Source organism: Micropterus salmoides, unplaced genomic scaffold (assembly GCF_014851395.1).
Source record: "Micropterus salmoides isolate LMB-PRFRI ecotype aquatic unplaced genomic scaffold, ASM1485139v1 Ms_hic_scaffold_8, whole genome shotgun sequence".
Lineage (NCBI taxonomy): Eukaryota > Metazoa > Chordata > Actinopteri > Centrarchiformes > Centrarchidae > Micropterus > Micropterus salmoides.
The window spans coordinates 8840924-8856703 of record NW_024044570.1 but is presented as its reverse complement, the minus strand read 5'-3'; the positions used below and the strand labels follow the sequence as shown (position 1 = coordinate 8856703).

Below are 15780 nucleotides of genomic sequence, written 5' to 3'. Positions count from 1 at the left end.
GGTTGTGTTCACCATGGTAACGCCCCGCCCCCGGCCGCTCTTATTGGACAGAAGAAATATATTTTCTTTGTAGAACAGTCGCGTTGAGAGTTGATTGGTCGCTCAGCCTGTTAGTCAAAGGTTACCAAGTCAAGCCATAGCTTAAGGTACGTTGAGACAAACTGTACGTGGCGTTCAAAGGCAGCCCCCGACGAGGGCGGAGTTAGTCATATCTTAAACTGGATTAAACATACTTACTTATAAATTTGTACGCGAAGGTAAAGAGACGGTGCAAAATAAATTTACTAAGATGGGAAACATTAAGAATTTTAATGGAGTCCCTTGGGATTCCCATTGCGTTTGGGAAAAAATTGGTGCGCGCACCTCATTTACCAATGTTACCAAAAACACGAGGAACAGCTTTACAAATGACAAAAACTGTCCAAAAGCCCTTATAAATGTATGGAGCGATCAAATGCAGTAACTATATTTAAATGCAATATGAGTGTTGTCTATGTGTGTATTAACGCATGATAATTGCACCATTATGGATCCTTTCATTCACATTTTATAAAACACATGCTTTGGTACAATCCAGCTAATGCTTAGGTGATTAGAGTTTACGTATACAAAACATACATACTAACAGTGGTGTACAATGTATGCATTTATATTTATTGTACAGGACTTTATTATTAGCCTATTATTAGTATTATTAATTTTAATTATTGTTGTTGTTATGTTTATTATTGATAATTCATTTTTATTTTTGACATCGATAAATTTTACTCCTACTTGTGATGACAATTCTTACAAATGGTTACATCAAAAACTAACTGGAAATAATAGGTCATGTGTTGTATGTATAAATATAAAGCTGTGTTAAGTGTGATCTCTTGTGAGTAATTTTCATAAGAGAAACAAAAAAAAAATCAGGCCCTCCTGAAACAGTTTGAGCACCTAACCACTTGAACCCAGACACTTTTGAGGGAGAGGACCTGGACCGCCTCAATCAGTAAAAACACACCTAAACACTGTTAGATCTTTACTTTAGTAGATTAGAATAGAATACATTTATCTGATTAATTCATGCTTTTAACAGTAGGTGCCAAAAATAATAAATTTGTCTGATAAATTGGTATTAAATTAACCCTGACTTTCAGATTGCAAATATACACATCATTCTGAATACAAAAGAACAACAACACACACACTTCTCAGCACATTTATCAGTGTGTCTCAGTCATCCAGGTTGTAGTTACCCAAGGAAAGTTCAAATCAAAGGTAACTGGGCTAGTTAACGATACTTGAAGACGCTATATGTTGTTTTATGTATTTTAAATGTTACCATATTTGAAAATACATATGATTATAATGAAGAACTGTCCGAAGGGACTATAAACTTTATTTTCGTTGTACAATCTTGTGTAATGATAAATAAACTACCTTGTACCTTGGACAAGTAAAACGCCTGTATTAAACATGTTACTCAAGCAAAACTACACAAGTATAATCAAAATGTACTTAAAATGCCACAAGTAGAAGTACTCAGTATGCGTTTAGGTGACTGTTATGGTGTTACACGTAGCTGTTTTTTATTACTAGCACAATAAATTTTAATGTGGTGTTGTAATGTTGTAATGGTGCATAAAACATGCTGAACTTATGATGAACTCTCCAGAATCTAGATAAACACGTTTATTTCGACACTAACTGCTTTAGTCCGCACGGTGACGCTGCTTCCCCATTTAATCTTCAGTAAAGCGACCCAGCCAAGCAGAAACTCTATCCAACTGTGTCCAACCAAACCTCCATCCAACCTCCTCAACAGGAACTGACGTCCCCTCGGTGCGAGTTGATGGAAAAAATGCAGCTGATGGAAAAATGGCTCCAAACACCGCACCGCTGAAAGGTGAGAAATTAACGTATTTTTTACGGTAAATGTATGCGGGTTAAAGTTTTACCTTTTAGTTGCTTAAAATCGGCAGTTGCGGCTCTGCTGTACGGCCGTTTCCCCTGTGACAAAGCCAGCATTTCTTCCTTGTTGTGGGCAGTTGGCAGGACCAAAGCAGTTGCCTGGGTACTTTTAAATTAAAAAAATCAGGGTTCCTCAAAGTGCGGAGCAGTCATGTAAGTAGTGGTTGTGTTACGTTGGTTAAATTCAGCCGGGTTTATGTTTGTGTGAACAAGATGTGTGCCCATTTTGTGTACTGCTTTGTTAGGTTTAGCGGCTAACTTAGCATCCAACAAGTCAAAAGTTAAAGTTCCGACCACCATCAAAAGTATCAAGAAGTGACATTTGCTCGCACTAGCAGCGTTAGTTAGCTAGATTACCGTCTTATTTTGTGTTGAAAGTCACTGCTGTTTCATATTAACAACCGGTTAGAGCCTATATTAATATGTGTAACGTTACAATGTGAGAAACGGAAACATCCACGACTTAACGTTATTTACAGTCCACAACGCATCGTTTGATGTCAGGTGAGCATCAGCCGACAGGTTTGCTAGCTAGCCGAGTTGTATTGCTTACAAATGTTAGTCAACCGTTTTGTATTTTAAAGCGTGAAAACGGATGTAATTGTTCTGCGGCGTTAGCTCCTTACAGTTTGGGTTACTAAGACCGACATATCATCTTTTTGTCGGTTGAATTTCTATTGATTGTCATCCAAAATGTTACGCGATAACATAATATCCCAGTGCCAACCATTAACGTTAAACACTTGGAATCAGACGAAACAGCGTTTCCCCCAAAGTCAGGCGAAGAAATTGACATTTTTAGCTAATTAAAATGCAGAGATTACTATTATATAACGTTAGTCTAAATAATTAAATACCCTCTCTTAGATGACAACTAACTAAAGAGGAAACACACACCGGTCTGAACACAGCAGCAATTCAGACTGAATCGGAACTGCAGTGTAGTGATTGCATTTTCCTCTGCTTATGACACTCACCAAATGCTGTGTTCAATTAAAATGTTCTACTGTTTAAAAGATAGGGCTAGCTTCGAAGTTTTGTTACTTCGCATGCATTTGCAAAAACAAAGATAGGATTCAGCTGTTGTCTGAATGAAGCTAGTTTCACAGCTATATGATTTGTTTGGGAGCCTGGCCAAGTGGGCAACATTTGGGATTTCAGTGCCCCAGTACTCTTAAATGGTAAAGTCAGTTTTTGTTTCTTTTTTTATCGAGGTAATGTTCTGCACAGACCAGTCTCAGTAATAGACAAGCCAGTGCATTTACAAAAATTTTACTGTATTGTTTCCTTTCCCAACAACCACAGAACATATCTTACAATTCTATCACCTGGTTACTTATTTTCCTTTTTAAAGATGCTGTCCTGTACATTGGTCAGCTGTAGAATGAACTGCTTACATCTGCACTTTAGCACAGCAACAAGGACTGTGGATTTTGTCCCCATCACTTACATTGAACCTGCTTTAATAACAGATTTCTTCAGGGAAAGAATAAACAGGAGGAATGACTTCAGCAAGCTTGTAAACCTATCCTCATGTCGTGCTGTGCAGCCAAACATTGTTCAGATCCCAAGAACTGTATTTTAAAATTCTAGTTGAGATCCTAAATTTTCAGAAGATGCCAAATATGTGTGAATTTTAGGGAAATATTTATAAAATGATGCCAAAATATTTAGGATTGACACTGCCATAAAAACATGTAATCTAGAGTTTTAATATATTTCAGTGTAAACAACATTGAGCTTAATTAAAAACCTGGAACAAGCTGATAAAGAATGTATCCATGATACTGTTAGACATACAGTGTGGAAGAAACCAATTTTACAACCTTGAAGCTGCCTTAAGGGCAAACTAAAGTAAACTGTATGTTAAGGGCTTGAAATAACATGATGGTTTTTGTTAAACTATCAAGATAATCATCTGTTAAATCTCTAGACTCCCAGAGTCCCACTTTGTTAATGTGAGAAATCTTTTCACTCAAGCAAGCATTTTCACTGGAGGCTTATGACTCGGGTAGCTGATGTCCTCTGAATACTCTGATGGTACTAATGTCATGCTTAAATGTTGAATCAAGCTCCTATAGGACCTGGGCTCTGCCAGCCTTTGCCATGGTGCAGTGGAACAGAGTTTGCAGTATTTGTCTTGGCTGCAGTTGGCTGATCTCCATACATGGCTTTTTCCTCCTTAGTGTGTCTCATGTTGCTATAGGCTATATGGGCTTTAAGCATATGGCTATCTTGATTAAGGGATCTTTCATGTTTAGCTGTGCTTTTGGTTATCTTAGTGGAGCTTGGGGCCTATTGAATCTCCTTGTTAAAACAACATACAACCCATTGTCCTTTTCTCAACCAAGTATTTTGGATTGATCTTCCCAATATGCAGGGATCTACAGTGCAAAACAGTCAGGTAAACCAAGGCTAATGTTTGTAACTTAAATCACATTACGTTGTTTCTCAGATTAAGTCAGTGTTTACATACAGAATCAGGAAGTAGCTGCAGTTTAGTGTCTGGCTCAGTGTATTAACTTGAATCCTTGGCAGTAAGGGGCTCTGACCTTTTGGCTATGGTGAAATTAACTACTAAGTTTCAGTGAGAGCATGCATTCTTACTGTGTGCAAAATCAGTGATATACAGATCTATTTGGAACTACTTTGGTCAGAACATGTTCAATTTCTGCATAGAATAAAGCCATCACTGACAGCAAGTGCCAAAAGATGACCTTTCTTTTGATGCATTTAGTGTTCCCAAGCTGTTTTCCTTGCAAAGTTGGCACTAAGCTCTCCTCGTCAAATGCTTGATGAATGCAGCCACATTGTCACTGCCTGCTGGTGTTAGCGCAGCTGATAAGACAATCTTGGGCCATGGTGCTAACATAATGCTAACAGAGTGAGAGAAAGCCAGAGGGAAAGAGAAAGAGAGATCCGTCGGGCTGTTTAGCATGCCAAATTCCTCAGCTGCACAATAGTGCTAGGCTAGCCTGAGCCCCAGTACAACCAGCCTTCTCCACCACAATGGGAGGGGAAGCTCAGGAGAGGCCGGTAACGCTTGGGGAGGGAAGGAACTCACTCAACCCTGGGGCTGTGATCGTCTGATGAATAGATGCTTTGAGAAGGCGCTGTGTCATTTTAGGACCACAAAACACTCACTGCAGAAATGTTTTTCTCATTTTATAGATGTGGGATACTCTTGGCTCCTTCCTGCTATAGGCTAAACATAAATAGATGATCAAGAATGGAAGATGCCCTTGTTTGGCGTCAAGTGGTTTGATGTCATCACCTTAATATGAGAGAAAATAAATGGCAGATAAATCAATACTGAAAATAAATGATTAGGGAAGTTGCTGTCTTGCACAATAGCACACAGACTTGTATGTTTATTGCATGCCAATAAGTGGTGTGAGTCAGATAAATCATTTTGCGCAATTGTTTGATTAAATCTTTTTTTGGAATGTGGACAGCTCCATTTGTTTGGTTAAACAACTGCAATGTGCACCTTGCAATGTCAAGGTACACCAATAGAGGAGAGCTTGCTGTGAGACAGCTGATAAATTTAAATGTCATGAACATGCTGGTAATGTGGGTCGTGCTGGTTGTTTGACCTAATTGATGCCCTTGACTCCAAAACAAGCTAAAGTAATTATTGGCTATGCATATGGGACAAATGACAATGCCAGTCAATACGCAATCAAACCCTGTTTACAGCAACAAGGCCTAGGGGAACCTCAGTTAAAGAACTGCCAATTAACTGACCCTTGTGGTTCAGGAGGAAGAATTGGTCATCCCTTACAAGAAAGGATTTGTGGTATGGTGGTATAAAAGTGCTGTATAAATGAAGCTTATTTAACCTGTCATTTCCAGGTACATGTAAACAAGCTTTTTTTAAAATAGAATTTTCTCTACTTTGATTTTAATGATTTTTGTTTTCAGCTCAGTGGGGTAACATTGTTTATATTTAGCACAATATCATACATAGACAGCATCAGACATACATATTGAACAGTAAACAATATTTAATATAGATTCTATACACATCCAGTTAGTATTAAATGGATCCCAAAAGTATTGTGACTGTGTGCAACATTCTCTCTTAATTCATGCAGGTGTATAATGGATTTTTGGATGACTGTGAGTTGCTTTGTCAAAGCTAAATATTTCATTTTTTTTTGATTTGCTAGTATAATCTCAACATTTTTCTAAATAATATACAGACTGCTTTGAACCGATTTGACCACCTCTTGATTGAATATTTTGATTCCCCCCCTTTATTTTAGGTGTTTAAAGATTGTCTACGCAACCCCTTTGGGCCACAGTAACTTCAAAGCTGTCACACTCATGGCACCTCCCAGTTGACAGAATGGCCCAAATATCAAGTGGTAATGGGTTCAAGCTGGACGTCCCCCAGCCAAAGGGGGTTGTGGGCAAAGAGGAAGCTCTCCGCATGGAGGAAGAGGCTTTAGCAAGATTGCAAAGGGAGAAGAGACACACCCTTTCAGCTTCAACATCCTCATCTTCATCTGCTCCATCTTCATCCTTGTTGAAACCAAAACCATCTAAATCCACCACTACTGCTCCTCAACCTTTACCCTCTACTAATAGACCAGAGAAGGACCTCATTGTCTTCCCAGAGACTAAGAAGCAGGCAGAGCAGGACAAGTTCAGGGATATTGATGTGGACAAGCTGACCAATGAGGAACTTGAAAAGCTCCTACTGGATGAAAACTTTGGGTCTAACAGCAAAGTGTCCCGCCCTTCGTCACTACTGGGGTTCAACCTCAGTGCCTCCTACCCTGGCCATCCCTGCAGCTCCTCTCCTTTCCAGAGCAGCCAGTGGGCTCCTGTTCTGTCCACCCCATCTACTTCCAATGTGTCTACTCCCACCCATCAGCCTACCCCTATGTTCCCCTCTGCTCCATTCCCCAAACCAGGCACATTTCAGAATGGCTTCACTCCAACCATATCACCCTTCATGGCCATGTCGGCACCGTCTTCATCCTTTATGGCATTCACTCCCATCCAGACTGCTGCTGCCATGGTATTCTCACAGCCAGCCGTGGACCCTGAGATGGCCAAACTGTTTGACAAGATTGCCAGCACCTCAGAATACTTGAAGAATGGCAAATCGGCCAGCACTGACCTAGATTCCTCTCAACCGAGCACAGCTTCTCTGGCACCCAACCCACCACCCCAGCAGCCAGCAGCGGCGGAACCTACTAGCATTAGCCGCATTGACTGGCTGGATCTGGACCCTCTTACAAAGCGTAAAGCTGAGAATGAGGAAGCATCCCTAGCATCAGGAGGCACTGCAGAGACAGTACCAGGAGTTCCTGCAGGGGATCCTTGGGATGCAGTGCTTGAGACTGAAGGGAACACGAGTAACAGCAGCCCGCCACTGGAGGCGAAAGCATTACTGTCAGTTCGCTCACAGCACAGGAGAGCATCAACAGGAGCGGCTGTCACTAGGAGTCACTCGCTCAACATCCCAGGGACCTCCACCCAGCACAAACCAAACAATCAGGTAGGATCACAGTAAAATGTAAGGGTTTAGATTCCAGGGAGATTTATACATTTTGGCATGTCACAGCAGGAAATTTATTAACATGTAAGGCCCTGAAAACCTATTTCTTCAATCAGTCTTTTATTATGTGCATTTTTTTGCTAACGTTTGAACAGCTTTGCTATTCTACATAAGAAAATTCTGTCTGCGCTTTTCTCACTGGTTTGAAGTGGCCGGGAGTCATGCTGTCATGATTTAGCAATATTTTAATCAAAATGTAATGACAGTAGTGGGTTTGTTTGCTTGCTGTGTTATCAGACCACTGTGAATCAAATCTGATCAAACCACCACATCCCCACAGTTCTGATGAAGCAGATTAGCTGAGTTTTTGAGTGTTAACTCTTAATACCTATGGTTGTGTTTTTCTGAACTTTATTTTAATAGTTGCGTATTTGGTCATGGATAGCAAATGCTATAGAGAAAAATGTAAGATTTGGACCAGTCCCAGGACCCTGGTATTATGGATGCCGGCATAATGGCTACGTCTACTGGGAGACTTGAATAACAGTCATGATTAATGTTATTAGTCACACCTGTGTCCCGTTCTGTCAAGAATTCTGTTTCACATTCACACCTGGTGGCTGCATCATTTAGTTACAGTGTTTTTAATATTAGCCACTGAAAAGGAAATTTACCAACAGCAACCTGTCTTTTCACACTATTGACAGCATAATTATTCATTGCACAATATATTACTCTACAAACCCTCACCTCTTTCAACATGAGCGAGTGGCAGTAAAGTTTAGTCAGAACAGATGATGGTGGATCTTCTCACTCAGCCAAAACACCCATCAAAGTCTTACTTACAACTGCATGTATACTCCTCAGTCATTCACTAGCACAAGCAAAACATCCTCTTTACTTCTGCTCCCTGTAATTAAGTTTTTCACTGTAGTTAGCGACCCACTGTTTCACCCCACAGTGTCCTCTCAACCATACTTTTGTGGCTCGGGTTTGCCATGCAAGACGAGTGAACTAATTTCATGTGATGAATATTTAGAACCTTCATTTGGGACATTGCTGTGGGCAAATGGCATGGGATATTGTTTCCTCTAACCCCCCGCCAACTAAACAACCATCTGTCATTTGGCTGGCATCTCAGAGTTGAGAGAAGACTAGTATTTAAGTCTACCATACTGAGTCTGCAGTTGGTAGAAATGTGTACAGTCAAACAATAAAAACGATACTGGGACCTTCTCATTAAGATATTACTTTGCATTACTCCACATTGTACTTTTAAGGTCTGGAAAGGCTATTCTATTGCACATTGTGTCAGTTTTTTGGCGGCTTTCAAGACGCCCAGTTCCTGCTCATTGTGTTTGTCTGTGTCATGACCAAAGAATTAGTCTCTGTGGTATGTTTCTCACACCAGGGTGATAATTAAACTTACAGCACTGTACAAGGCCCTTATTTCCAGAATTTCCCATAGTTGTGGAAAACCAGGAAATTTGAAACAATTTGAACACAGTGTTTGGAAAGATCATGGTACATTCAAAGATAGGGGAAGAGAAATGTTGAAGAAACCGATCATAAACATGACCAGCTGAGGGTAGTTTTCAAAAGTACTGTTAAAGGTAGGGGTGGGTGATCTGGGCAAAAAATAATGTCAATCTATTTCATTGGAATTACTATCCACAATCTAAATTGCAATCTTTTTTTCTCAATTTTGAAATGCTAGGCTAGAGCCAGACTTGAAATAGCCTCTGAATTTGCGCCATTATAATACAGTATTCCATACCAAGACACAACACATGTTTCGCAGTGGTGATTAAAACCCTAGTTGAATTAAAACCTGGTGATTAAACCTGAGTTTGGCTTCTGTTGTAACCAAAAGATAACATAATCATAAAATAACACTTTTCAAGTACTTACAACTCGGTTGCATTGTTTTTAATACTTCACTCTAGAAAAAGCCACATAAGTAATTCATCCAATCAGCATAGCCATCTAGTTGGCTACATCACTCTATTGGTTTGGTCACATAGCACAAATCGCTGGTCAATGACGTTATGTGAAGTTTGGAAATAGAAGTAACAGGACATACTGCTATTTCTACCATTTGCCTGAAAAGTAGATTGAGGAAGCCTTAGATCACCATATCGATCTAAAATCATCAGATTGCCCACCCCTTTTCCTGGTCTTTCAAGTCCATGTGTGGGACTCCACAGACACACTTTAACACTCCTCAAAGACAACTTGACCAGTCTGTAATTCCAGCTGTGTCTTCCAGGGAAGAGGAATGTCTCTTCTTTGAAAGGGCAAACTGTGTTTGTTTACACATTTTCAAGCCTGCTTTTGCTGGTCAGGTTGTGGAAATTGAGCCCTTTTAGCTCAGTTTTCTTCCCATACTTCCCCCTGCACTCACTCTCACTCACAATGTTGTTGAGTTGTTATGTGTTTTTGCTTGCTCCCCTTGTTCCACCTGCTTGCCTGGCATTTGGTGCCCATGTTGTCATAAATGTGGGCAAGCCCGTACAGCTCCCCTTGTGCTCCATCGCAGCAATAAAATAACCAGGAAATCATGCTCATGAGTTACTGTGACAACTCCCCTCTCTTTTAGATTTAAAATAGAGATGCTGTACTCCCATGAAGTTTGAATCCCTGTGGCATGCAGTACTTTGAGCAACTGTGATTAGATCCTGTGAAATGGGCAAATAAGACTCCAGTATGTGCATCACAATAAGAGAAGTGATGAGAGAGTTGAAAACTTGCAATACCAGTATCTTAACAGCACGGCAAAAGACGACCATTTAGAAAACAGTGAGGGAGGGATGTCTGTTAGATGGTCATAAGAACTGGAACATATGAGTGGAACTAGACTTCAAGCCATAGAGACTATAATACCAGGAGCTACTAAACCAGATAACAAGTCTTTAGAAAACAGTGCTTTCTCCTAGTTGCCTGATTGGACCATACGTATACAGCAAATAAGTTGGCAGTGATGACACAGTTTGGTTGAGGGTAGAGCGTTGTCAAGGTTTGACCTTGCTTTCTAAAGAAGACTTAGGGTGCTTTCACACCTGCTTCGTTTAGTTCGGTTGAATCGAGTTCGTTTTCCCTCTCGGTGCAGTTTGTTTGGGTAGGTGTGAATGCAGCAATCGCACTCGGGTGCACACCAAAAGCGGACCAAACAAGCATACCGAGACCACCTCTTCAAGGAGGTCTTGGTAAGCTTTCAAACGAACTCTGGTGCGGTTCGCTTGTGGTGTGAAAGCAAACTAACCAAACACAGGATTTTATGATAGCAGAGATGTGATCTGAGCATTATTTCCAAAGCTAAACCACTAATAAATCCATCTGCTGACAGCGACGTGTTCACCGATCTTATAATTGATCTGTATAAGCCGCTATGTTTATGAAAATCATTTTATAAGGTATAGCCTACTTGTCAGTGCGGGTATTTCCCTGATTAATAGGTTAAAATGTGTTTAAAAAAGAGGGCAAGTAGTATTCCTTTTACCCTGTCAGTTTATTAAGTCTGTAAAAAAAAAAATGTATGAAAGCGATACCACAGTATACTCTAGGCGAATGGTCTTGGTACGCTTGTTTGGTCTGCTTTTGGTGCGCACCCGAGTGCGATTGCTGCATTCACACCTGCCCAAACAAACCGCACCAAGGGGGAAAATTAACTCTAGTGCGATTCAACCAAACTAAATGAGGCAGGTGTGAAAGCTCCCTAAAACATTGTGGTCCCCTGTAAATAGTTTCCCCTTAAAATACCAAACTATAGTTTTGCATGGTTTTTGCCTACATGTGCATACATTGTTGCAGAAACATTTGTCAATGCATTCAGTTATTTTGTAGATTGTTATATGTTTTTCCTACGGTTTCAGACATCCTCTGGTTTCAACTCATTTCTCTGTGAAATTAAATAGATTTGCTTAAAAAGACTTGCTTTAGCTAGGTAAACCTTGCTAGTGAATGTATCTTGTTTTTTTTGTTGGTAAAGTTACTTTATCATTGTGTGGTACTGTTAAAAATGTAGACTTTGAAAAGACTACGGAGCACTGCATTGATGCAGTATGCTGGTAGAGATTCCAGAAATATAAGCTCACTTACAAGAATAACTTGCCAAAGAGCATTGCGTTCATGAGCTGTGTTACAAAATCAAACCCAGAGGACATACAAAAAGCAATTATGGACATTAGAATAATGTAAGTCTGACAGATTGACAGGAACCTGCTTTAAAATCTGTGCTGTTAAGAAGGCATTTATTATACTGTTATTAAACTAATTATTATAATAGCTGATTGTAGAGCAATTGCTTCATTGCACCAGCTTCCCATCAAGAAATGTCAGCGATAACCATAAAAACCTACCTCCTGTTTATATCAAAGTACAACAGATAAAAATAACTCTGCTGTTTCAGCAAATACCGTCTACGTGTAGGCTGATCAGTTAGAGACACTGGTGTTGAGTTACTGAACAGATCCAGACATCAGATATCTCTTAACCCTTACTCCAAAAGCTTAATGAAATCCTCCACTGCCCGGCAACATATTCAGAAATACTGGTTTGAGCCATATTGTGGTTTAAAGTGTAAACTGTCCAAGCCACATAAATTATTTCTATTCTCTTCCAAAAACATTACATCTCCACCAGCATCAGGAAACTTTAAGAAAACATTTGAGTCTCGCTGAGGAAGCAAACACTGCTAGGTTGCTGGCCATAACCTTGACAAATGTTGAGGAATGGATTGTGGATACAGTCTTGGTACGAGTTGCATGTAATGTCACATGTTAATGTGTCAGACTTTCCTAAAACTTGGCATCGCATGTGGCCTAACAGAAGCCTTACAGAATCTGCTTATATTAAAAGGAACAAATATTCTTTTATTTACCCATGTACATGCATTTAACTCCTATTCCACTGAAAAGTAGATGTAAGAGTGGACAAACTTTCTTATCAAATGTCAGAATTCAACAGTCATGATTGTAATGTTTTTTCCCTGTTGTTTCACTTGTAGTTATGCGTCCTAGAAGTTTATTTTTTTTCTATACCATTAATTTCCAAGATGAGTGTTTGGATGGGTGTAAGTCAGTCTGATGTTTTCAAGCCTTGTTGTGGTTGGCAAGAGTGTTGTGTAAGTTGTGGTAGTGTGGGCAGAGGGGTACATACAGTGGAACAAATGAGCTTGAACTTTGAGACTTTCTCAGAACCAGACTATCTACTATCTTTTATTTTAGTCTTTGTTGTCTATTTGCCTCTCTATTCCCTCTGTATCTTTATTTTTCTTTCTCTTTCTGTGTTTACAATCTCTTCATCTGTATTCACAGTCTCTCAATTAATTTTTTCACCTATCACTTTACTGGTGTCTACCTTTTCTTTCACCCTCCATCAGTCTTCCTTCTACCATTCACTGACTGCCCGTGGTGCCTGGCTACTAATCCCTTGCTTTGGCCTTTGGATATAAAGCTGTAAGTTGGTGATAATCAGCAGTCAAACAAATAGCTCTATCTGCAGTTCAGCCGTCATGCATCACAGCACCAATGCCTGTTCGGACCTGGTTCTCACTGTTTACAAAGCAACACTGTTAATGCGTCATTTACCACACGTCACCATGTCTGGTTTAGGACAACACAGGTTCATATTACTTATCCTCACAATAGTGTACAAAAGTGTACTTCCACTTGATTCAGTGTTGCTTGTTTTGTTTTTTTTGTTGTTTGTTGTTTTTTATTTTGGTTTGTGTAGTAGACTTCACATCCAGAGAAGAAATGGTAAGGATTTTTGTCAGATATCTTCATACATACAGTAGTCTGGAATGAATAATTTTTGCACCTTGCACACACTATTTTTCTTTATACTGTGAATATTTGCACATTCTTTAGTCAATATTTTGCTACTTGTTTCTACAATGTACAGCTCTTAATTTTATGTGTCAATAGATATTAATTGTACACTTCTATTTTATTATTAGGACTCCTGACTTTGATAGTACAATTAATTGACTTTTGCACCACAACACCGCAAATTCCTTGCATGTGAAAACCTGCTTGGTAATAAACCTAGATATGATTCTGAATCCAGCACAAAGTCTATAACTATGCAAGGAGATGGAAGATTTAGGAAAATTTGAAGCAGATTTGTTCTTTGATTAACTGGCTATTGATCTATTTTATTTAACAGTACCAGATTTTCAGTAACACAATACTGATGATTCACAGTATTGTTGTTATTGGTGTGGTTGATGGAGATCATGTAATGAGTAAGATAAACCAGTCAACTAGATTATGTTTTGGCTACTAGTGTTAAAACACACTTTTGCTCAGATTGAGTGAGCATGTCTATACCTGTTTTTTGCATTGTTCCTTCAAAATGACCTGTTGGGCTGATCTGGATATTTTTATCTGAACATGTGCTGTGATTTAAGATCACTGTGTGTATGTGGTAAACTTATGGTTTGCCAGCATGCACTGTATATTTTTCCAACCAAATACACAATCAAATCTCTCCTTCCCCCACAGACAAATAGACCTCTGGAAGCTCTTTTACATCTCTTAACACCTTCATACCGTCCCACTCCAGACTCTACCCCATTTTCTTTTATCATCTAATTACACCTTAGCACCAGTATGCTGCAGCACATTAACACTCTTTAAATTTTGTTTCACTAGACAGAGTGCACGGTTAGATGATGTTGTAGCGCAGGATGTGGCATGGATTCCAGTTAACTGTGTGAGTCACTTGGCAAACAGCTTGGTGTCTCCTAACCTTTGACCTTGTTTACTGGCAGAAAACAGGAGATGCATTGTTGAAGATGGAGTGAGGAAACAGGTAGAAACCAGTTACTAATGCACATGATTAAAACCTTGCTAACAAGTGTTTAGGGAATAGGTTGAATTAGGCAATGTTTCAGAGAAAAAATATTTCTGTGAGTGTCAAGATTGGTGAGAGCTTTGTGTCTGTACCTTATCACAAACAAGTAATATTAATCAGTCAGTCATTATGTGCCTTGAACCACAGTTGTTTAAACCAGGAGTTTCAGTTTATCACAGGAAGTGTGAGTTAGCCATCAGACACTTCCTGATCGAAAGAAGAAGTTGATTTGTGTTTTCTGAACAGCTACCACAGAGTTCTCACAGGCGCTACATCTCATCGATGGAGCTGTATGCAAGTGTTCAGAAAAACATTCAAACATTTCAGCTGACAGTTAGAGGTCGCTGAGAATTCGCAATCACAACCCATTAAAATCCATCTACATCGCAATACAGTAAGTGCTGGATCAGCATGACAGCATCACTCAGTATTTCCCGCACATAGTTATGTTGTAAAATGAAGCCTGAAGTAATTGTAGTACATTGTGCTTATACTAAGTTGAGACTTGCATGTTATTTGCAGGTTGAGTGCCAGAAAAATGCCTGAATTTAGATGATAAATGTGGACTTCTTTCTCTGTTTCAAGCTACTGATTACATTTTTTTTCTCAGAGATTGGAAGTTTGAGTACTAAAAACTTTTACAGTTAACTGCCATATGTTGCTGTACAGCTTCCCAATTAAAAAAAACCTGTAGGCTGTTCAGATAATGACAGTGGCTTGTGAATATTTGAGTTCTGGTTTGCTGTGGACAGTCTGGGGTAATTTTCATTAGCCTGTCACAGAGAGGCAAGTAGGTGTCTAATGTCTAGATGTGTAACTCAATACTGATGTTAGGCTGGGAGTTACCACCAGCCACCAGTGGTTGGTCAAGCCTTTCAGTTCTGCTACTGTACTCAGTCAGGCCTTCTTGCATGTCTGTGTCCCACAGGAGACACCACAAAGGTCCTCAAGCTAACCATGTTTTTTTCTTTTGAACTCGAGGGACAGCATAACTGCTTTTCCTAAAACCTTTAGTGTGCTAAGCGATTGCTTAGACGTCTGTTCACATTCATATTCACGAGCTACAGATATCCATTTAATGGATGGAAGCCGAACATCATAATAAGGAAAAATGCGCAAGAAGTTCTGGCAGTGACATGAGTGAGGGAGAATCTGAGGGGGAGAGAGATCGGCGGGCATGAGTGCGTAAGTCTGTGTCTGTGAGAGAGAGAGAGAGAGAGAAAAAGACATAGAGCTCTGTGTCTTTATTCTCATTGCGTAGGATAACTTAAACATGAAATTATTAACCAAAACGTGTAACTTTGTTTTAACTTTGTTAAGGCTAGGCTAGTAGTCCCAAGTGCAGGACTAAGAGAGGGAGGAGACTAGAGTTGGATAAAAGAGGAATATTTTTTGCAGGGTTGAAGGGATCGGATCCTGAGCCGGGGATGAGCAAGGCAGAGTGGAAGACTAGA

At 39.7% G+C, this 15780-nt stretch overlaps 1 protein-coding gene across 3 annotated transcripts in view; it reads left to right on the top strand.

Annotated features, from left to right (window-relative positions):
- The first annotated feature begins 1758 nt into the window (after positions 1–1758).
- Positions 1759–15780, top strand: part of pik3c2a (phosphatidylinositol-4-phosphate 3-kinase, catalytic subunit type 2 alpha) — a 48967-nt gene continuing 34945 nt past the window's right edge. The window contains exons 1-2 of one of the 3 annotated variants that reach the window (XM_038705017.1): positions 1759–1891; positions 6225–7468. In XM_038705017.1, the coding sequence (XP_038560945.1) occupies positions 6308–7468 (1161 nt within the window). In that variant the 5' untranslated portion in view covers positions 1759–1891; positions 6225–6307. Of the gene's footprint in view, positions 1892–1981; positions 2110–6224; positions 7469–13082; positions 13228–15780 lie in introns of those variants that run through there. The other 2 variants (XM_038705016.1, XM_038705018.1) reach the window with 2 other exon arrangements.